This window comes from Typopeltis vanoorti, chromosome 7, assembly GCF_054136105.1.
Source record: "Typopeltis vanoorti isolate ZY-2024b chromosome 7, IOZ_Tvanoo_1.0, whole genome shotgun sequence".
NCBI lineage: Eukaryota > Metazoa > Arthropoda > Arachnida > Uropygi > Thelyphonidae > Typopeltis > Typopeltis vanoorti.
In genome coordinates this window covers 133,183,344-133,208,771 of record NC_143555.1, presented here as the reverse complement: position 1 = coordinate 133,208,771, position 25,428 = coordinate 133,183,344, and the positions used below count along the sequence as shown (strand labels likewise).

General features: G+C 34.8%; 1 protein-coding gene across 1 annotated transcript in view; it reads left to right on the top strand.

The window, feature by feature from the left end:
• yata (N-terminal kinase-like protein yata) overlaps nt 1-25,428 on the top strand; it is a 386,793-nt gene that overhangs the window by 268,748 nt on the left and 92,617 nt on the right. The window contains exon 15 of the mRNA XM_090396135.1: nt 22,766-22,930. Coding sequence (XP_090252261.1) covers nt 22,766-22,930 — 165 coding nt within the window. The remainder of the gene's footprint in view (nt 1-22,765; nt 22,931-25,428) is intronic.

Genomic DNA, 25,428 nt, shown 5'->3' with positions numbered 1-25,428 from the left:
CTTTTGGAACATGTACCACCAAGTATCAAAGACATTCCTGCAAGCTCTTTAATCGATGGCATGGATATCTTTGTTCCCCACAAGAAGATAAAAAAAATAATAGACAATGGCTATCCACAATTATCCAAAAAAAAAAAAAAAAAAAATCTAAGGCTCATGAAAACAAAAACCTTAATATTAGGAAACAGTGATACTATACTAAAGAGAAATAATAAAAACATTTCTACAGTGGAATTGTCATGGATTCTGATAAAACATTGACAACATTGAGGTCTCTTGCAGAAATATAAACTAATAATGCTCGTACTTGCAGGAAAAACATAATTAGAAGCCCAGTGATGATCCAGCATTAAATAACGTAGGTGTCATTTATAAGGACAGGATGGGCATTCCCACAGAGGAGTCACCATTCTAGTGGGCTGCCAGACTTCCTTCCAGCAAGTCCCACTTAATACCATTGTAGAGGCAGTTGCTATCTGACTCTCAGTTGGGACTCTTATAATAGTATGCTTCATCTACCTTTCTTCTACAACAGATTTCTCTCAGGATGACATTGATAATATCATATTGCAGTTACCACTCTCTCTTACATTTTAATTGGGAATTTAAATGGACACAACACTCAATAGGGTAGTTCCTGAATTGTCATCATCAGAAGTGTTGAATGAATGCACAACGACAGTCTCTCTCCCTCCTAAAGTTTCCCCACTTACCTACTAGAACATGTCACAGTGGGTGTCAAAAAGCCCACCACAACCCAAAAAAGTGAGTGCAATCAAATGTCAAAAGTGATATGACAGTTTTTTTTTTTTTTTTCTGAGGATATTGTTCACCATGAGTTTCTTCCATAAGGCAAGACAGTGAACAAGGAGTATTATCTTGAGGTAATGCAATGACTTTGTGAGGCTATCAGAAAAAAAAAAAAACCTGATGCTGATGGATGCTTCATCATGATAATGTTCCTGCACACACATCATTACTAATCCATCAATTTTTGGCAAAACATTAAACAGCAGTCATTCCATAGCCTGCTTACTTGCCTGACCTTGCACCAACAGACTTTTTTTTTCCCATAGAAGAACCCCCAAATTGAAATTGACTTTGAAAGGCTGACATTTTGAGTCATTTGACTCGATAAAGAAAAAGGCACTAGTGGAACTGTTCAGTATCCCAAAAGAAGCGTTCCAGAAATCTTTCTGTTTAACTTAGAAGCTATTCAAGGCTGAATAGCTTCTAAGTTAAACAGTAAAAATTTTATTTAAATAGTTCAAGAACAACCTGGACTTACTTCGTATTACATAACATTTTCTCTAGCATAGAAAGTGGGCCAGTCATTTATCCTACAAATAATAAAGCAACATGTAAAAACCACAGTAATGTCTTTAATTAGTAAAAGGACAGATATTTCGTACTAAAATTAATAGGACATCTTCAGTGTCTGTAACAGTAATAGGAGTGGAATACAAGCAAAACGTTCGGTGGATCACCTATTAAAATACAATTGTTACCACGTGCTAGGAAATAATAGAAATAACAAATTTAATCTATTAAGATAAATGGTTTTTTACATAAGATAAAAGTCTCCCAGATCTTTAAGAGAGACATACAGTCATTACTATTTAAGTTCGGTTGGTGTAAAATAGTTTCACAACTTTCTTTGAATAAGCATTCATATTTGAATCTGCATCTATGGAGGAGAACTGCTTTATACCACTGGACACTACGAGTAGAAACAATACTGTGCTGCGCCAGACCAGACTTCAGAGGTTTGTTATAATCAATATAATATTGATGTTCTTTTATTCTTTTTTCCAAAGAACGGCCAGTTTATCCAAAATAAGAGACGTCACATTCACAAGGTATTTGGTAAACTCCAGCCAAAGATAGAGAAGACAGTTTATCCTTTGTAGAAGGTAATAAAGAAGCAATTTTGTTCATAGGAATATATGTTGGAATCAATTGATACTTTTTCAGAATTCTACCTCTATGTTCTGAGATTTGGGGTGCTTAAGGGTCAAAGCTGTATAACTGAGAGAAAAACTCCACATAGCCTTTAAAGGAATGTGGAGAACTGACCAGGGCTTCTGACCTAATGTCCAATCCTCACCTTCTTGTGGTGCACCCTGTTGGGTATCTACTTGGATACTGAACGAATGAGGATGGACTGGCAATTTGGAATTTAGCCAACCAAATTGTATTCTTATTGATTAAACCAAAATAAAAAATGATGGTACAACATGACAAAATTTCATGCCAGCTGGAGCATCACCTGGTTAAACAAGGCCACCAGGTTTTCGCCAGGGAACCAGGGCGAACAGAGAAAAGTCAGCTACTGGAACAAATCTGAAAAAACACACACACACCCCAACTCAACATCACCAGAGTTATAGATCGGTACTATTAACATAAGAAGCCTGAATGGCAAAGAAATGGAGCTAGTGGAGTAATTAGATAAGTACCAGATAGACATAATAGGGGTGACTGAAACAAAAAAGACAAACACTGGTGAGATGTTCCTGAGCAGTAAATACAAAATGTTATATTCAGGCAATGACAATCAAGGAAAAGAAGTAGTAGCCATAGTATTCAACACTAAATATGAGGCTAATCTTCTTCAATGGCAGGCAATTTCAAGTAAAGTGATGTGGGCAAATATGAGAATGTGGAACTGGACAATGAGATTTATTTGTGCCTTTGGTCCCACAGAAGGCTCTAGGTAGAAGTGGAGAAATTTTTTGAAGCTATAGAGAAAGCTACTGACACAATGAAAAAGGAAAAGCTGGTCCTTGTTGGGGATCTAAATAACAGAGTAGGAAGTGACTGTCAGACATACAAAAATGTTTTGGAAAAATTTGGAGAAAAGAGCAAAGCTAATAATAATGGCAAATACCTGTTGGATTTCTGTTCAGGGCATGGACTGGTTATTACTAACACCATGTTCCAACATAAAAATGTGCACAAATTCACATGGAGAGAAGATGCAAGGAATAAGAAAAGTCTCATTAACTATGTTATTGTTAATAGTGATGTTTTCTCCCTGGTGCAGGACACCAGAGTGTACAGAGGATTTGAAATTGGAAGTAATCACTGTTTAGTCTTGAGCAGGATAAAATTGAATTTTATATTGAAAAGAGTAGCATGTAAGAAAGTTTTAAAGTTAATAAAATTTGAGCAGATCTCAGATGTGAACTGTGGATTAAAATACACAAAGAGTATTGAAGAAAAAATGAAAGAGTTTGAGAACAGGAATCAAACCTTGGAGATTCAGTGGCAAGCCTTGAAGAAAGCCCTGATTGATTCAGCTAGAGAGGCATGTGATGAAGTTGTCTGCAAGGATAGAAAAATTACAACTCCATGGTAGACACAAGAAGTTAAAGAGGCAGTGAAGGAAAAGTAGAAAGCATATCAAAAATTCCTGGCAAATAAGTCAGTTTGTGCTCTTAGAGAATACAGAGACAAATGCAAGAATGCTAAACACTGTGTAAAACTAGCTAAACAAAAGTCATGGGAGGACTTTGGCAAGAACATAGAAAATAAATATCAAGAAGGTGGTAAGATATTCTGGAGGTTGTTGAATCTTAGAAATGGAAGAAAGAGTGTTGTAAAAGGAGTCAGAGATGAGAAAGGTGACATGAAAATGGGAGAAAAAGATATATTTGAAGAATGGAGTAATTTCTTCGAAAAATTGCTAAATGAAACAAGCAGTGATAGCACAGTGATGAAATCACTCAACAGGCATACAGTCAGGAATACATATCCATACTTGAAGTAGAAAAAGCCATCAATGGCTTGAAATGTGGAAAGGCAGCAGGAGTAGATGATAATCGACCAGAAATGCTGAGGTATGGTGGTACAAAAGTCTTACAGTGGCTGCACTGCATAGTTCAGAAAGCCTGGACAGAGGGACGAATTCCCGATGATTGACATAGAGCTCTCATAGTACCCATTTATAAAAAGGGAAATAAAACTGCATGTGATAATTAAAGAGGTATTTCTCTACTGAGTGTTCCTGGCAAGATATATGCAAGTATTCTTGAGAAACGGTTGAGAAGAATTGTGGAAGAAAGGATTGGTGAAGAACAAGCTGGATTCAGGCCAAATAGAGGCTGGCAGGATCAGATTGTCACTTTACACCAAATAGTTGAGAAAGCATGGGAATATAACAAAGATCTGTATTTAAGTTTTGTCGATTTGAAAAAGGCATATGACAACATGCCAAGAATTGAATAGCTTCAATATGATATGGTTATATGGTGTCAGTGGGGCATTATATCAAGCAATACTTAATCTTTATTTGAGATGTAAGTCGGCAGTTAGAATTGAAGGAAGTACAGGAAGATGTTTTAATATTAAATCTGGAGTGAGACAAGGATGTATATTGTCCCCTCTGTTATTCGTTAGCTATATGGATCACATTATGAAGGAAAGTGGTATTAAACCCGATATCAAAATTGGAGATGTTAATGTCAGCTAGAGAGCGTGTCCCCTGGGTTGCGGATAGGGGAGGCCACCATGTGTGTGTACATGCGCGTGCGTGTGTGTGTGTGTATATGGTGGGGTGGTCCGAATATACTGAATAAGGACTCGTGGACCAACACGGCCATAAGGGGCAATCATCTTGATTGTAAGGGAAGTGGCACTCCCATGGATCCCTAGCTGGATCTATCCTCTCCTTCTTCTACTTTGAGGAAGACCCACTTACTTTAATCTTTCCTATAAGGCCTTATCAGCCAACTCTTCTTACTTTATGGCCCTTGTGCTATTAGAGTACTCGAGGGCCATGGGGTCTTTTCATTTCTGGCCTTACAACTATGTCCTCTCTATAAACCTTACTATATTTCTTCTATAATCTACCCTTTCCCCTTCAATATACCCAATTCCTCCTATGGGTTTAAATTCGGAAGAAGGCGAGTTCAGAAGTCCTAAGGTAGCAGCCCTACCACTGAACTATTCCATCGTCAGGCTAGTCCCCTGACATGGAGAACACAACCATACTTGTAAGCTGACAGAAAAAGATAATCGGATTGAATCTATGGGAAACGACCCTGGAATCGAAAATGGAAACGACAAAATATAATACACATAGCAAACTGGAATGTAAGAGGAATAGCATATAAAGAAATAGAATTAGATCAATTATTAAATGAAAGAAATTTTAAAATAGCAGTAATCACTGAAACAAAAAAGAAATTAAAAGGAACTATGACAACTGAAAATTTTAATGTGATATACAGTGGAGTCGACAGAGACCAAAGAGCACAAGCAGGAGTCATGATTTGGATTCATAACTCCCTTTCAAAACAGTTAAAACATTATAAATTATGGAATGAAAGAATAATAGAAGCTAGAATAAAAATAGATAGAGGCTATTTAACAATAATTGGTTTATATGCCCCAGAAGAAGGAAGAGAACAGGATAATATTGATTTTTATAATCAGCTACAAAACATATATAATAAAATAAATAAAAATGATTACATAATTTTAGCAGGAGACTTAAATGCAAGAACTGGAAACATGAAAATTAATAATAATATAGGAATACATTGAGAACACACTCTAAACAGAAATGGTAAAAAATTGATTGACTTTGTAGTTTATAATAACCTAAAAATAATGAATTCCTTCTATAAACATAAAGACATACATAAATATACTTGGGCAGCAATGAGGATGGAAATCAATATTAGATTACTTCATATTAAATGGAAAGACATCAAAATTTTCACTAGATGTTAGAGTTCACTGAGGATATGAAATAAGCAGTGACCACTTCCTTGTTAAAATAAAATTAAGATTACCACCTAAATGGCTACAAGTAACAAGAACAGAAAGAAAAATTGAAACATTTGTTTATAAAACTAGACTATTGAATGACACAAATGTACAATGGCTATATGAACAAAGAATTAACCAGTATCTAGATAAAATAAAACAAAATGAAGAAATAGAAATAGAATGGCTTAATATAAAAACGATACTAAATGCAGCAGCAAATGAAAGCTTAGGAAAGACCAAAAAATTCAATAAAAGAAAAAAACTGAAAATCTGGGTTGATTCAATCAAAGAAATAATCAAAAAGAAAAAAGAAGCCTATCACAAATGGTTAAGCAGTAAAAGATTAGAAGATGAAATAGAATATAAAAGAATAAGAGCCATAGCTAAAAGAGAAGTCAGAAAAAGACATAGAGAATCATGGAATAAATTTGTTTCTAATTTAGAACATGATTTATATAAAATAAAACCCAATGTATATAAGATTTTGAAACACCTAAATGCAGATACCAAAGAAAACAAAAAATTAAACACTGAATTGAATTAGAAGAATTTCTAAATTACTACACAGAACTGTGGACAGACAAATTTTTTAAAAAAGACAACTGGCAAACAATTAACAAAAATGAAAAGGAAATAACTGAAGAAGAATTAGAAATCAGCCTGAAAGAAACAAGAAATGGAAAATCACTTGGAGAAGATAAGCTAGGTTCAGAACTATATAAATACGCAGGAACAAGATTCAAAGGAAGACTCTTATTATTTTTAAATAAAATTTATTCAACTGGTATTCCCCCAATAGAATGGAAAAAAGAAATTGTGATTCCTATCTTTAAGAAAGGTAATAGAGATGACCCTAAAAACTATAGAGGTATCAGTATACTAAATTCATGTTACAAAATATACAGCAGAATCTTCAATAACAAACTAATGAAATATTCCGAAAACTTAATTCTAGAGGTACAAAATGGATTTAGAAAAGGACGATCATGTATAGACCCAGCCTTCTGCCTAAAATTAATAATAGAGAAATGAAGAGAATATAATTTAGAAACACATATTGCATTTGACTATTAGACTTTTTTATAAAATCTTTATCAAGTAGCTTTATTTTTGTCCTCCTACATGTTTCGCCAATCTGTTTCTATTGGCATCCTCATGTATTCTATTGGAATACAAATCAGTAAGCACAAAATGAAGGTTACAGACTAGGTTATAACTGATGGTTCTAAATCATACAAAAATTGGTATTGTGCGTGACAATGTGCGTGTCTCGTTAATGTGATTTATTCGTGATGACTCATGACGTAATCGTTATGAAAGTTCATTTCTTTGATATTTAATGATCTGATAAAAGTTTTCCAAATTTCTGGTAAAATTAGACCTTGATTCTTGTTTAGGTTTTCAGTTTTACGGACGACTGTAGCTGCTTCTTTAAAGGTTCTTGAATGGTAGTTATCTTCTATGTATGGCATAAGGCTCTTATCCCACTCAATGTGATGGTTAGTAGAGGCAAAGTGGCATGAAAGGCCTGAAATGTCTTGTCTGTTGTTTCTGACATATCCTATGTGTTCTTTCTTTCTCGTTTCGAAGCTTCTAGATGTCTGACCTATGTAACTAATACCACATGAGCAAGGAATATTATATACTCCAGAGTATTTGTAGAATGGGTGAGGATCTTTCGGTGATCTTAAAAATTTCCGAATAGTATTGATTGGTTTGAATGCCACTCTGATCTTGTATGGTTTTAAAAGGTTAGCTAATTTTTTGGAAAGGTTGTTGACAAAAGGAATTGTAATTGTACTGATGTATTGGACGTCATCACGTTGTCGATGTGGTATATCAGTAAATAGAATCTTGTTATAGAGTCTTTTAGGGTAACCATTTAAAGAAAGTTCTGTTTCTTTAAATTCTTTTCTTGGATTTCTTGGATATTGTGGTTAATTCCATTAGTAGGTCATCCTTGTCTGTCGTATACTGTATAGCTCTTTTCTTGAGACTATGGATAATGCTAAGTTTCTGAGCTATGTGATGAGCTGAGTTGAAATGGAGGTAACGTCCAGTATTTGTAGGTTTTCTGTATACAGTTAGGTTGATACTATTATTGGATTGTTTCTTTATTAAAATGTCAAGGAATGGCAGTTTTTTATCTTTTTCCATTTCTAATGTGAATTTGATGGTATTGTGGAAACTATTGATTTGGTTGAGGTAATTCATTAGTTCTTCTTTTGTATGATCCCAAATGATAAAGATGTCATCTACATATCTGTACCAAATTTTCGGTTTTGGAAAGATCTGAGTTAAGATTTTTTTCTCTATATCTTCCATGAATAAGTCAGCACAAGGAGGTGAGAAGGGGCTACCCATAGCTAATCCAGTGAGTTGTTTGTAGATCATTTCTTGCCAAATGAAATAGTTATAAGTTAAACAGTGATTGAAAAAAGTAGTGATGTTTCTTGAGAACAATTTGTCTAAGATGTTGAATAAAGTGTAATAATATCCTAAAAGCTGTCACAAGTATATATGAAAATAATCAAATACAAATAAGATTAAATCATGAGCGATCATATACAAGAGAGATAAACCAAGGGGTCCGACAGGGATGTCCCCTCTCAGCAACTCTTTTTAATATCTACTTAAATGAAATAATAATAAAATGGAGTAAAAATTTACATCAAGGAATTAAACTTTCACCTACAGTTAACTTAAACACTCTCCTCTTTGCAGACGACCAAATAATAATTACAAATTCTGAAGATAACTTACAGAAAGCTATTTTAAATCTAAATGAGATATCCAAAGATTATGGTATGATAATATCAACGGAAAAATCAAAAACTATGGCCTTTAAAGGACAAGATCCAGCAAGAACTAAAATAGTATTAGATAACAAGATCTTAGAACAGGTGAATTCATTTAACTACCTAGGATGTATGATCACTTATGAAAATGAAAAAGATATAAACATAAAAATTGCAAAATATTTAAAAATAACAGGAGTAATTAACTCTATATTTAAACCAAACCTAGTTCAAAAAAAAACCAGGCTAAAAGTATACAATACATTAGCTCTACCAGTCTTAATGTATGGAAGCGAAATCTGGACAATAAAACAAAAAGACAAACAAAGATTAACAACAGCTGAAATGAAGTTTATGAGAAAAACTGCAAAGTATACCCTATTTGATCACAAAAGAAACGAAGATATTATGAAAGAATTAAACCAAGAACCAGTAATTGAAAAAATTAAAAAATATAAACATAGATGGATGGAACACGTTCAAAGAATGAAAACAGAAAGATTACCAAAACAAGCCTTAAAGTACAAGCCATTAGGAAAAAGAAAACCAGGACGTCCTCTTAAACGATTCAACGATGACATCTAAGGCCGGAACAGGCCATACTAGGCCTAAATCCTTGATACGTATGATGATGATGAATGTCAGCTCTTTGCTTCATGCAGATGATGTTATACTTCTAAATAAATCTGATACAAGTCTGCAAGATTCTCTGACTAAATTGAATAATTGTTATAATAGATATGGTATGAGGGTCAGCAATAAAAAGACAATGAAAATAGCCAGAATCATTGAAAATGTCAACTGTGCTGTGAATGGAGAAATTGTGAAACAAGTAAAACATTTCAGCTACTTAGGCACGATTTTTAGTGAAGATGGTAAATTGAATATAGTAATAGACCACAGAATAAGCAAAGCTGGTATGGTGTGAAGTCAATTGAATAAATTCATATGGAATAAGAGAGAAATTAGTCGCAACACTAAATTAGCTGTATACAAGACAGTTTTCAAACCAGTTTTAACTTATGGATCTGAGATCTGGGTCAGAAGTAAAACACTTGACCAAAGACTAGAGACTGCAGATATGAGAGTCCTGAGAAAGATTATAGACATGAACAGATGGCATCAATGGCAATATCATATTAAAAACGAGGATATTAGGAAAGAACTTGACATTGTCAGCATCCAGGAATGCATTAGCAGAGCTAATCTCAAGTGGTATGGTCTCACTTAAACAGAATGGGTGAAGAAAGATTAGCAAAACAAGTGTTCTCTGCCAGGTTGGCAGCAAAATGACCCAGAGGAAAACCAAGATATAGGTGGATTGATATGGTACAAAGTGCCTTAGATGATAGAAATATAAAATCTGATAATGGTGGAGTCTTGACAAGTAACAGACTGAGTGGGGGGAAAATTGTATATAGGAAGTTAGTAATGATGTAATTTTTTTCATGTAGTACTATCATATCCTGTACACCCTTTGAGGGTACATGGCAGGAATTTGATGATGATGTTCTCTGATTCCTGGAATGTACGGAATAGGAACTCTGCTGACTGTTGAAGAAACTGTTGGTGTTGGAACATAAGAGTCAAGTGTCTGTTGGATTTGATTGGAGTTGTAATCATTTGATTCCATTAACTTTTTAGTCATTGAAAGTTCTTGTTGTAAGATTATTGGGGAAGAGCAAACTTTATGTGCTCTATGAATTAGAGATTTAAGAATGCCAAATTTTTGAGACATGTGGTGCGCAGACGTTTTGTGAATGTATATGCCAGTAAATATTGGTTTTCGAAAGATGCTTGTAGATAAGGTACCAGAAGACGTTCTAGTAAGGAGGATGTCCAAAAATGGTAAAGTACCAGAGTTTTCTTTTTCCTTAGTGAATTGGATGCGTGGATGAAGGTTATTTATCCGTTGTAGAAAAGTGGAAAGTTCATCTTCAGTGTGTGGCCAAACAGCAAAAACATCATCAACATAATGGTACCAAAGAGATGGTTGAGGATGAATGGATGAGAACATAGTATCTTCAAATTGTTTCAAATAGTAGTTTGCCAAAGGCTACCCATGGCAGTACCTTCAATTTGTTTGTAGATTTTGTTTTTCCAACTGAAATAACCTGAGTGGATGACATATTCGAATATCCTTGCGATATCTTAAGGATAATCTTCATATAAAGAATTGACCTTGTCTGTTAATGGGATATTGGTGAACAGAGAAACGATGTCAAAACTGACTAATATTTCAGAATCTGTAATTTTAATATCCTTGATTTTTTCAAGAAAATCTGTTGAGTTTTTTATATGGGATCTGGAATGACTAGTGAGAGCACTTAAGGAGCGTGATAATAGTTTTGCAATCCGATAAGTTGGAGAATCAATGCAATTTACGATAAGTTGTACAGGACAGCCTTCTTTATGGATTTTTGAGAATCCATAAAGATGAGGAGTTCTTTCACAATAGGTGCGTATTTTATCCACGTAGTTAGTAATCCAACTTATATCCTCATCAAGTAATTTATTTAGTTGTTTAATTTGTGAATTAGTAGGATTACTATTTGAAGCAATTCGAAGATACTATGTTCTCATCCATTCATCCTCAACCATCTCTTTGGTACCGTTACGTCGATGATGTTTTTGCTGTTTGGCCACACACACTGAAGTGAACTTTCCACTTTTCTACAATGGATAAATAACCTTCACCCACGCATCCAGTTCACTATGGAAAAGGAAAACTCTGGTACTTTACCATTTTTGGATATCCTCCTTATTAGAATATCTTCTGGTACCTTATCTACAAGCATCTTTCAAAAACCCACATTTACTGGCAGATACATTTACAAAAAGTCTGCACACCGCATATCTCAAAAATTTGGCATTCCTAAATCTCTAATTCATAGAGCACATAAAGTTTGCTCTTCCCCAATAATCTTACAACAAGAACTTTCCATCATTAAAAAGTTAACGGAATCAAATGATTACAACTCCAATCAAATCCAACAGATACTTGACTCTTATGTTCCAACACACCTACAGTTTCTTCAACAGTCTGCAGAGTTCCCATTCCGTACATTCCAGTAATCTCAGAACATATAAGTAGAATTCTGAAAAAGTATCAATTAATTCCAACATATATTCCTATCAACAAAATTTCTTCTTTATTACTTTCTACTAAACTGTCTTCTTTATCTTTGGCTGGCGTATACCAAATACCTTGCGAATGCGACGTCTCTTATTTTGGATAAACTGGCCGTTCTTTGGAAAAAAGAATAAAAGAACATCAATATTATATTGTTGTGGAAAGGCTTAGACGTTGGTTATGCATCTTTTACGAAGTAAAAGTAATTTAAGGAAATTACAACGTTACTAGGATATACATTAAAATAAATTTTAATATACTTCAATATTTCAGCAACGTCACATTGCCATTTTCAAGAAACTTTAGGACAGCCAATATCAGAATTTCAGAACACAAGGACCACATCCGGTTTCACCAGTACAGTCACTCTGATCTTGCAGATCATGCACTGGATGTCTACCATGGAATACGGTGGAAGAAAGTCATGATAGTACACCATAGTAAATACAAGTATGAAAGGCTTTTCATGGAATCAGCTTCAGCTCTAAGAAACAATCTGAACCTCAACAAATTTGGCTGCATGAGACTGCCTCAAATTTGTGAAACCTACATCAGAAGACCTTCAGCCCAATCATCCAAGAATACCAAACATTGCCCACTAGGAGGCACCATCAGGACTTTAGGAGAAATAATAGCTTCCTGCTTCTTCCTTATTTACTGTTTATTGTGCCTGCATGCACGTGTCTTGTTCTTAAGTTTCTTGAAAATAGCAACGTGACGTTGCTGAAATATTGAAGCATATTAAAATTTATTTTAATGTATATCCTAGTGACGTTGTAATTTCCTTAAATTACTTAGTAAAAAATATATATATATATATATATATATTATATTGATTATAACAAACCTCTGAAGTCTCGTCTGGCACAGCACAGTATTGCCTCTACTCATAGTGTCCAGTGGGATAAAGCAGTTCTCCTCCATAGATGCAGATTCAAATATGAATGCTTATTCAAAGAAAGTTGTGAAACTATCTTACACCAACTGAATTTAAATAGAAATGACTGTATGTCTCTCTTAAAGATCTTGGAGACTTTTATCTTATGTAAAAAACCATTTATCTTAATAGATTAAATTTGTTATTTCTATTATTTCCTAGCACATGGTAATAATTGTATTTTAATAGCTGATCCACCGAATGTTTTGCTTGTATTCCATTTCTATTACTGTTACAGACAGTAATAGAAATGGAATATTGTACTATTAATTGAAAATGTACTATTAATTTTAGTAAGAAATATCTGTCCTTTTACTAATTAAAGATATCACTGTGGTTTTTATGTGTTGCTTTATTATTTAATTACTATGCCACAGGTTTCCACTAAAAATCATTTATCCTACAGTCAGCTCTTCTATCAGTGATGCAGTGAACCACCTAACAGTGTTCAATAATAACTGCATTTCTTAAAGCATCTAATCAGTTTCCCTAAGCCTTAGTGACAAGCATGGAGTATCTTCTGCAGATATCTCAAAACACTATCCCTGATTGCTTTTAAACATGCCTGACCAAACAAGACTTATCCGTTGTCAGAACCAGAAAGAATCCTGGATAAAGTGTACATCTTCTATAACAAAGATCAACAAATAGCAAAAAAGTATAGGATAAATTCTGGAAAGGAAAAGGCAGATATACTACCAACTAGCTCTTTATCCGTGAACATAACAGATGCAGTTGCCAACCCAACTGCATCTGTTATATTCTTATGTTTAGATTTTTGCTAAAATATCAGCAGTATCTTGTCCCCCCCTCCCCCCCAGCTCCTTGTCCAAAAATGCAGAGAAAAAACATCACATTCTGTATTCTTCGAACAGTACTGAAGAATACATCAGGCCATTCATGGAAGATGAAATGAAAGCTGCTTTGCTGAAATGTTGTACAACTACTATTGGACCAGATAACATCCATTATGAGATGTTCAACATTAGTTGCCATTATCTGATCAACTGCTATGCCTTTTCAGCAGAATTTTCTGTGATAATGAATTCCTGGATACTTGGCAGAAGACTAATTATTATTGCCTCCTAATCCAGGGAAGGATCCAAATCCCAATAAACTATTATCCAATTGTTTTAACCAGCTTCTTCTGTATGATTCGAGAAAAAAATTGTTAACTGTTGTCTTTTATAGTTTCTGGAGAGAAACACCATTATTTCCAGAACACAATCTATTTTCTGCAAATATCATTCTATATCTGATCGTCTTCTCCAGCTGGAAGCATTCATTAGAGATGCCTTCCCTAAAATGTGTGCATTTAGTGTCAGTTTTCTTTGATATGGGAAAAAGTATATGATACTGTTTGGGGATTTGTTATATATTGTGAAAGATCTGCACGGTTTTAGTCTCAGAGGGAATCTCCCTCTTGTTATCCAATAAAATCTTCCAAGTCTGAGTGGAAACCACTCTCACTTGACCATGCACCTAAGAGAAGGGTTTAGTTTTAAGTGTCACTTTTTGCGATGATGGTTATGTTGATAATTAAACAATTTTCTCCAACTGCATGTAGTGCTGTGTATGTTTATCATCTTCTGTTATTCATGTAATATGAGGTCATAAGAAGGCAGTTGTAGCAAGCCATTGAACATCTCTCAAAATGGTGCTTGCAAATTGGCTTACATTTTCATAGCAGAAGACAGTTGTGCATTTTTTGTTACAGACTTATTCTTCATCCTGACCCAAAACTCAGACTAGTATGAACTTTAATCCCATTGGCACCAGAAGCCAAGTTCTTGGGACTCACATTTGACAAGAAACCCAGTTTCTTTCCTTATATACATCAGTTGCAAGATAAGTGCCATAAAGCAATGAACATCCTTCATAACCTATCTATCAGCATGACGAGAGGTGCTGACAGGTATTTGCTTTGATTATGCAAGGCACTGATTAGATCAAAACTTGATTATGGAACCTGATACTATTCTTTTGCCAGAGAGAGAGAGAGAGTACCCTGCTGTCCATCCATCCATTTGCCAATGTTTTGGAACCATTCTGAATTGAGAAAAGCAACTAATGTAGTTAATCCATGCATGGTCCTAATGAGAATATTTATGATAATTTTGAATTTTTGTACCCTCAGCGTTTGTTGACATTGGCACAGAAGTTGACTGATTTTTCATAAAAGTGATTCAAGACATATGATAAGTGTTACAACTGAAAATGTATAAAAATGATCATGATCATTAATAAATAAATAAGAATAAATGATCATACATTACTGATGTGTGTGTTTTTTGGTCTTCCCCCTATATCTTATCATTTGATAACTACAATAATATGCAAGTAGTTTTTTTTTGTATTACAATTATAGCAGCCCATTGGTATTGTGAGTGGTATTTTTATATTTATTTAATTAATTTTTTTTACATAATTTGGAAATCCTTTCCTAGAAACCAAATACCGAATTTTTTCAACTGACTTCGGGCCTCACACCAAGCAAAAAAATTCATCTCTTACCTAAAAGTTAAGAAACTGCTTTGCATTGATGATAGTGAAGCAGCTTCAGGATAAAAATTAACCACAGCATTAACCAAAGTTTATATGTTCATCTCGGATCTAGTCGGTTTAATTTGTGACTGTTATATAGTAGATGACCATGGTACTCCACACAGGCTGACTCCTGACCAGCAAGATATTTCCCTAACTGGTGAGCCAGCACAAAATTTTTCGATCCCTCATTATTGCAGTAGTACAACAGAATCCTTGTATGTGAAGAATTTCTCAAATATGTGTAGGGCAACAAGATGCTCTGCACATATATGAGTATGTACCTATACTATTCATAAAGTATGTTGAATCATATAAAGTTCACATTGCATAGTCAGATATATTTTCAACATTGCTTCGGTGTTGGTGTGTCATGGTCCTCCTATGGTCAGTTTGTTCTGTTTTCCAGAGGTATATAATAATTACCTGTAAGATTTTGCAGGTTATTATTATATATATTTGGTTGCGATTTCTGCAGATAAAATTGTCATTGCTAGACAGGATATCTTTGGCTACATGTTGTTGTCTAAGATCATCGACTTTTCTCCATTTTTCATTCTGATCATCATTTCCAAGGTCTCTGAACTTAAACTTTTGGGATTTTTGTCCATGTTTTTTTTTTTTTTTTTTTTTTTTTTTTTTTTTTGAATGGGGGGGGGGGGTGAAAGAGATGGTATCTGGTGTGACATCATGACATGTTGCTCATTGGCCTTTTGGATGCTGTAACCTAGAAGAGGAGTCCTAATGAACTATTGAAATGTGTATACACTATGCACAGACACTTGTCTATTGAGTCTTAGTGTAGTACTTTTACTAATCTGTTCCATAACAAAATGTTTTTTATTAATTTTTATCATTGAAATCTTCATAGCTTTTTATTGAAACAGTATTCAGCATTCTTAATTTTTATCATTGAAATCTTCATATCTTTTTTTTTTTTTTTTATTGAAACAGTATTCAGTATTGGATCCATATGTATGATTTTTTTTCTTTTTTTTTTTTTTTTGAAAAACCTCTACTTTAAAAACAGCTATGCATGTTCTACTGGGCTCCTTCGGTAGAATAATTTGGGAGTTATGTTCACTGGCTAGCATAGAAATACAGCTATTCTGTTTTACCTGATAGATATGTAGAGAATATTATGATAGCAGTTTCTATGATTTCTTCCTCCCTCAGGCCTGTATTTTTGCATATAAAGGTAATGAGTCATTATATTCTCCATAGGTTCATGGAAAATTCATCACAGAAAAATTCACTACATGGAAAAAATTTGCTGAAAATATTATTCGCTAGAAAATTGAAATGATATTGCATTGATACCGATATATGAAAAGTAAATGCAGAGCAAAATAAATTTCACAAAATATAATTTTATTTTGTATCCTTGTATTAGTCCGCACGGTTAGCCGAGTGGCTGGTTGCAAAGGACACCCCTTTGAAAGGAGTGTCCTGGGTTCGATTCCCGTCGCTGACGTGAAGAGCTTAGAATCATTCTCAGACATAGCCAAGTTAGCCGTTAGCCGGGCTTGGGTGAGGACTGCAGAAGTTTCTCCCCAGTTTATCTGGGGTTTTTTCCTCCTGAAAGCAGGCAAATCAGCCTTGAGAACATAATGCTTCTACAGACATAGGATACACTGGGAAGCATAGGGCCAACCACCTTAGCTTTGTATAATGGTTGTGGTTATAAGGAATAGAAACCCTCGACACTGTAAAGGTAAAAGAGGGAAAGATCTATGTATTATTTATTTAGATTTTAATTAGAATTTCATAATATTTTTATTCTTATATTTTATTTTATTGCATGCATATTTTATTGATTGGGGAGTTTTCTAATTTCTGTTTCATCTTAAAAAGGTATAAATATTCTTTCTTACTGATACTACAGGTTCTGTTGATGAAATATTAATATTTACAAAACTGGAATAGAGTGGTTTAGGGAGAAAGGGCACCATATTTAAGAATATTTATGCAAAGCGTTTACTGTTTTTCTGTGCACTTAGACACCCATCCAGATGTGATATATATAGAAGATGAGGTGTTTCAGTTACTGAATACAGGTGTATTTTGAAAATAATGCCACTTTTCGTATAGGAAAGATATGTTATTATTATTATTACTATTATTATTATGTGACACTTCCAGAGAGTCCAAGGACTCATCGCGGGAGGGCACACTATTCTACTCTTCGCTAAATACATCTTATCCATTCCACTACTACTTAATTCTCCAACTGCAACACTACCCACCATCAGTGGCATCTATCACCCATCATCACCAACAACGATATTTTTTGTCTGATGTTGTACAATGTTATCGTTAAAAGAACTAGTTTAAGATCATAGGTGCACTTTTGAGTAATTATATTAAAGAAAATGATAATAAAATTATGTATATGCTGTAATAATGATGTAAATTGGCATTAGCTAAATTGCCATCTGCAGCTGCAATACTAGTCTTTTCCTTTTCCTCCAATGCTAATATTTTCAGATGAAGAAATTCATCTCTCACCTAATAATAATTACAAACATCCATGCCTATTGCAAGTTTCGAATCCACAGCTCATTGGTGGGAGAGGGTACACTATCTAGACAGTTGTTCATCATCATGGTTTATTTACAATTTACAATTAGGAAAACAAACTAAATAAATAGGAATAAGAAAAAGTTAATTATTATATGTAGTTTTCCAGGCATCTCTGTTTTGAGCCAGTTGAGTTATTTCTCATGGAGAGAGAGAGTATCTGTGCTGAAAAGGTGGTTAATATACTGCCAGAATTGTTTAGATGGTCTTCCTCTCTGTCTTTGTCCATTTGAGGGGGGGGCATATTAAAATAAGATGTCAAATTATGGAGAAGGAGGATGTCTCAGTTGATGTCCAAGCCAATCAAGTTGACATCTGCATTGGGTTTCAATCAAGGGTTTTTGGTTTGCCTCTTCTAAATTACTGGAATTACAAATATAATCCTTCCAAGAGTAACTGAGTAACAGTCTTAAGCAAGTTGTATTAAAGCTATTAATGGTTTTTATTACCTTTTTGAGCGGAAACGTTTCATGTTTCTCCCCGATACAAGAAGATAGCCTGAGAGGTTGCTTTGTAAAGCCTAATTTTTGTTTTGTAGTGAGGGGCAATTTCGATATATTTCTTAGATTCCCCTGTTGATTGAGAGTTTATATTTTCTTAATAATATGTCATTTACACTATTATTTATATTTGCGCCTAAGTATTGGAAGTCTTCTACTTTTTTCTAAAGATTTGTTGTGTTCCGTAATGATAGAACCTTGTACTATATTTGTATTTCAGTTTTATTTCATTTAACTGTCAATCCAAATATTTTTGCAGCTTGGCATAGTTTGTCAAAGTGTTGTTATGCCTTGGCTAAAGATGAGCCTATTAATACTATATCATCTGCATTGCTGAGGTTGTTAGCTGTTTGAGTCTGTTGTTAATGACATGATATTTCTGATTAGAGTTTACTATTGAATGGTTCACAAGAGAAGTAATTAATTATGTATTTCACTTTGGGAGCATCCATCTATATATATATATTTTTTTTTTTTTTTTTCAGTAAAAAAGATTAAATATAAAATTTAAAATTTCTTAGTGCCATAAAATACTAGGATTGAAGCAGCATATTTACTTATGCTGATTTACATCATTATGATAGCATTTATGTAATTTATTATCATTTTCTTTAAGATCTTTATTCAAAATTGCATGTATGATCTTAAACTAGCTCTGTGAACAATATCAGAAAGATAACTATGCAGGAAAAGTGCAGTGATTTTCAAAATGATGTGTATTCAATAACTGAAACATGTCACCTTCTGAATTAGTTCATATAAAAAATATATCACTCCTGGATGGATGTCTAATTGCACAGAACAGAAAAATAGTGAACGGTTAGAAGAATCAATATTCTTAAATATGTTGCCCATTCTCCCTAACTATTCTTAAATGGCTATTCTCTCTAATAACTATTCTAACTATTAATAGAATAGTTAATAGGAATATATACATAGTTGACTGTAAATATTGGTTATTATTATTATTACGTGACACCTCCAGGGAGTCCAAAGACTAGTTGGATATAACTATGAGTATTATCCCTAAATATTCTTAAATATGGTGCTCTTTCTCCCTAACCATCCTATCCCAGTTTTGTAACAATTAATATTCCATCTATACAGCCTGTAGTAAGAAAGAATATTAATAACTTTATACAGAATAAAAAATTTCAGAACACTAAGTATAATCAAAATAATAAATCATACATTTTTTTTTTCTTTTTCTTTTTTTTTTCATATATGGGAATGACATGAAACATGATTTCAAATTTTCTTGCAAAGAATTTTCCATGCAATGAATTGTCCGGACACTCACAACTTAACCATGTGGGATAAGAAGCATCATGTTTTTTGGGAATTTTCTGCATTCAGCTTTTATTAAATAAGAAAGTTATACAAACCATACTAGAATCTCCTCACTAAAACCTCACTTTCACATCCACTTTACTAACATCTGTGGCATTAATATAAACATAAATGGCATCTACCATCACTTGCAGTCTTCCAGACTGGACATCTTTTTTCTGACAGAAACTCAGATTGTAGCTACATCTACTGCTGTACACCTCCAGTGCCCAAACTATAACTCCAGTGCACAAGCTTTCCAGAGAATGGCTAATTTCAAATCCCCTGCTTTCTCTGGCCCAGGCTTTCCTTTTCCCCCATTTAGTAACTTTAATTTGTTGCATTTACTGGTCTCCAAACACTAATAACCACCCAGATCTCTTCACATTCCTTTCCATGAAACTTTGACTACCTGGAATCCAAATGAGGTCATCTTAGTGGGTAACCTCAACATCTTCAGTTCTAACTGACTCCCTACTCCAACACCACCAACTAAGCAAGATGAGAAACAGAAATCTTTGCTATAAATAGACCTAACACACAAATTGTACATCTACCACTTGAATCCCTGATTCAAGTGGTAGATGTACAATTGATCCTCTTCACTCTTCAAATACTCTGGATCCCTTTTTGACCAGTTCTCATTCCTGATACACCATAGAGGTCACCTCTCCTCTTGGCAACTCAGTCCACAATCTCGTACGAGTCTTTTCTTTTACAGAATGCTCCCCCCCCCGACCTTGCATCCTCTGGCACTACAAAGGAGCTAATTGAAATGAAATCCAGAATTTCTATTCCTCCTTTCCTTGGTCTGACTATTGCTTCCACTCACCTGACCCCTAATACCTGCTGTGACTGAGTCACAGAAATTGTTTTCACTTGTAGGAAAGCTTTCATCCTCCATCCAACCCATAATCCATATCTACTTTCCAAGCCGTAGTTCAGCTGAAAATGTGTCAAAGCAGTCAAAGAAAAAAAATTTAGCTTACGGTATGTGGCTTACATCAAAAACTCCAGTTTCATATGCTGCCTATGACAAAACATGAAACATAACATATGCAAATCAGTCATCAGTAGATCCAAATCCAATGTCATAAAGTCCACCAGCAGAAAACTCACCTCCTGTCCAAATGGAAGCCATGCCTTCTGGTTGTTTATTAAGGCTGTTGGATGCAACTTCTGCTCTCCTGCACTTCCATCTCTCGGTCTCATCCTGATGGCCTCACTGTTACTAAACAAATTGCCATCCTTTGGGCTCCCTATCACCCTCTATAATTGGGTAGCCAGCTTTCTCTCTAGTCATTCTGTGTGAGTTGTGGTAGCTGGCGCTCTTCGAGCTTTCCCACCAATGCTGGAATGCTTTAAGGCTGTCCTCTTACCTACTCCAACTCCAGCATTGGTGGAGAAGCTTCAAGACAGCCAGCTACCACAACTTGTACAGAACATAATTGACCATAAATGACCTACTCAGAATAACCACTCCCATCCACAGCTTGGCAGATGATAGTACTCTCCACTCATCCTACTCATTTAACAAACCATGCAGTACTCTGACATCCCAGGTTACAAGATCATCTATAACTAGTGCCTTAAACATTGATCTGCATGCTGTCCTCCAATGAGGCAAGGACAACCTTGTTATGTTTAATGCCAGTCTTGCCTTTTCTCATGCAAAAGAGATCCCAGCTCACCTATCCTTATCCTCATTAATACACAAATTACCAGATACGATCAGTTCTCTTTGTTTGGATTAATGTTTACCTTCAGTCTTTCCTTGCATAAACACATCACATCAATAGCCTTCTCACCAAGAAACTGAATCTTCATTATATTATTATTATTATTATTATTCCTGATACCTCCAAGGAGTCCGAAGACTCATCGCGAGAGGACATCTTCAACTGTCTCTACACCTTACCTCTACTACGAATCAACGCCATCTACCGCCCATCTCCAACACCACCACAACTAGTAATTTTTGTCTGTAAATTGCGTGTGTTCTGAAGGGCCGATTTGTATGTATGCGGGATGAAAAACCCGAGTTTCCGGGAGAAAAAACCCTGCTACCTCCGCATGAGATCGGCTAACTCACCATCGATTGAAATCGACCAGATAAAGATTCCTCCAGTCGCGACGAGAATCGAACTTAGGCCTATTCCAATCGAAGGGCGCAATGTACCGTCGTTCTTCCAGTTGCGCTACGGAGGTGCTCAAATTATATATATTCAAATCCCAAATCCATCCATGTTTAGAATACTACTCACATGCTTGGAGTGAGGCACCTAAAACTTTCATTTAAATCTTTGATACAATCCAGAGGCATGTAACTAGGCTCATAGATGATCCCTCTCTTACAACCTCTTCAACCTCTATCTCACAGGTGCAATGTTTCAGCACCATTCTACAAGTACTTCCATGGTCACTGCTCCAGTGAATGCATCCATCATTCCTCCACTTTCTTTTGCACCTGTTAATACAAGAGCTGTAGCTGCCCTTTACTGCGCAACTGCAAACACACCAAACCTGTTCCCATTCCCAAACAACTACAACTTGTAAGTCTTCAAAAAAACATCAATAAACTCCTCACGTGCACCCCCACACATGGCACTGAGGCGCCTATAGGTCCCTTGACCTCTCATGTATGGGATCAATATATGTAAAAAAAAAAATAATAAGGATGAATGTAGACATATGACCTGAGTTAAGCTGCATTTCCCAAATAACAGTATGCGATCATTTAAATTGCAGAAAAATTGAAAGCTTACTGTTGTAACTTTTTTCTTTTTTTTGTAAATGAATTTGTTAATATAAGTTATAAATATGATGACAAATATTATTTCAGCTGTATTTATTTGAGAAATTTGTCATAATTTTAATTTCAAGTTCCTCTTAGAAAAAAAAAAAACACAGATAACTATACTTAACTACAGCTGCCTTTCACCATAGTAAACTTGTAGGAATTGCAAAAATATATGTTATAGTTAATTTTCTTTAGAATTATATTGTGCCTTTCAGGCATGGTCAGACTTTTCAGTAGTTTTGTATAGTGAGGTGAATTTTTTATACTAAATGTAATGTATTAAAATTTTAAATTGCATTTAAATATTATACTATAATTAAGCTGAATTTTTTTTTTTTTTAATGTTTCATGTAAATGCTTATAAAGAACAAGATGTGAATGCCGCCAGTTCCAGTTCCCCTTCTGCAGTGGCAGCCAGTTGGGCAGGTTGGGCTGTTAGTTCTCTAACAGCAAAATTTTACTCTTCATCCGTCCATATTGCTGATACCAGAATCAAAAATTCTGCTCTCGTTACTGATAAGTCTGAATCAGGTGAGGCAATATAAGTAATATGACATGAGAAACTTCTTTTTTTCCCTTTGTGCTAAAATTGATTTACTTTTCAGTTATACATAACAAATATTTCCACAGTATTTTTTTTCCCCGTCATGTTATCACTTAAAGCAACTGAAAGAATATTCCTGTAGAAATCCTGCAGTACAGTATCTATATTTATAGATGTTTCATTGCTGGCCTACCAATTGTTGAGTTCTCCATGCTTCTTCTCACCACTACCCCTTGCAAAAGGTAGGAATAATCAGACCTCTTAGGGGACAGAGTACAGCATCTCCAGCAACACAGAGAAGAGAAATAAGGAACTACATTACTTCATCCATACCTCTTTTTCCCTCATTCATTACTCTTTCCCTTAGTGGATATGGGCACAAGATGATAAACAGGATTTTGCAAGCTGTCACCAAAACATTGACAAACAAACAAGATTTCAAAGATTTGGTCACTCTTACATATTCACTGTGATGGACAAATATTCTTGGATTCTCTGAAGTCATGCATACAAGTGGCTTTCACTTCATTGTACAGAAGTTCCAAATTCTTAGTCTACAAGCTGATTGTATGTTAAATTTGTTCATCATCATCATCATCAAATTCCTGATATGTGCCATCAGGGGAGGAGTACACAGGATTATATTTGTTATGTTAGTAAAACAGAGCATTCTAGAGCAGCCACATATCAATATTTTTAAAATGTTGAAAATAAAATAAAAAATAGATAAAGAAAATTGTGTAAAGAGCTAAACATAGTTTAGCTTTTAACACAGCTAGTGAGGACCATCTGATACAATAGAAAACACCATGCAGGGCCATCACCAGATTAGATCGCACCCTGAGGCAAACAGTTAAATATCACCCCTGATGGATTATAAGACAGAAATATAAGAATATGTCAAATTGCTATTTTGTTTTTATTACAAGAGAAACATTAATGCAAAATAATTACATAATAATATTAATTAAATGTTTGCCCAACGGGGATATCGAACAATAAAACTGTTTATAAGCTATGTACACCTCTGTCGATATAGTTGCTAGACCAACCAATCTGTCTTGGATCATTGCTGTTCGCAAATAATTTTTAATCAGTTTAACCATGCTACTGGCCAAGACGTCTATAGACGTGAAGTTTATCATGGATGCGAAGTGCATATTAAAATTGTAATACAATTGATATTACGTTGAAATATATGATGGATACGAAGCTTATGACGATGCGTATTTGATCCATAATGGCTGGTGAGGTGGTTAATCTTGGAAAAACTTCTTTCCGCACTTGCTATACTAACAGAAATTGTTAGCGTAGCACCGCCGCCGCCTATGCCTGCCGCACTATGGCTGAACGAGTGCCCTTATTAAGCCATGCCATGAGGCAGGCTGCCTCTATGCTACATTCCGTCGACAGTACTGATGCCATGTATTAAACATAATTGTTTTAGTGGAGAAATTTCATGAGAAATTCCATAAGAAAATTTCAAGATTCCAAAATGATATCCACTCCCACTGAATGCAGTAAGAACCAAAGCATTATCCTGCATCAAGTTTAGTCTTCATTCATTAAAAATCTCGCCTTTACAGACCTTGACTGTGATACACATCATGTCACATGCTGCAATACCAACTTTCACAAATGATTGTTTATTTTAAATTTTCATCCATTGTATTCTTTTTTTTTTTTTTATGGTGTGCTATGATAGATTTTTTGTATCTAACTCACTTTCTCAAAGTTTTCTGGTCATAGGCCACTTGGACAGTGCATACTGCTCACTAGGCCCAGGGATGGATTTATGCATAAACTAGACAAGGGGCCTCTGCCTCAGTACAGATTTACTTAGTAGAGGGGCCCTCTTAAAAGTTATAATTTAGGGATCACAATAACCTTAAATACTATTCTGGCTAGTCCCCATACCCTCACCCCTTACAGATAGGTCATATTTTACAACCAGAAGTGGGCCTTCATATGCCACTCCAAGTGCAGAAGTCTGGAGTAAGTTGACATAACATGTACAATCTTAATATTTCAGTGGAAAATTAATTCAGATGAAAATCAGGTTTCTCAAAGCATTCACAAGACAGTGGCCAAGTTTATATACCACTGTACACTCACTTGTTGAGATACGCAGCATGCAGAAAAATGTCATGCACATTATTATACTGAGATTAAACAAATTGTGTAAAATAACTTTTTAAATTATTAGGAGGGGTGCTTAAGGGTCATAGCTATATAACTGAGAGGAGACTTCCACATAGCCTTTAAAGGAATCTGGAGAACCGACCAGGGCTTCTGACTTAATGTCCAATCCTCACCTTCTCATGATGCACCCTATTAGATATCTACCTGGAACTGAACAAATGAGGATGGGCTGGCAATTTGGGATTTAGCTGACCAAACTGTATTCTTATTGGCTTAAACCAAAATAAAAAATGATGGTACAACATGACAGAATTTCATGCCGGCTGGGGCATCATCCGGTTAA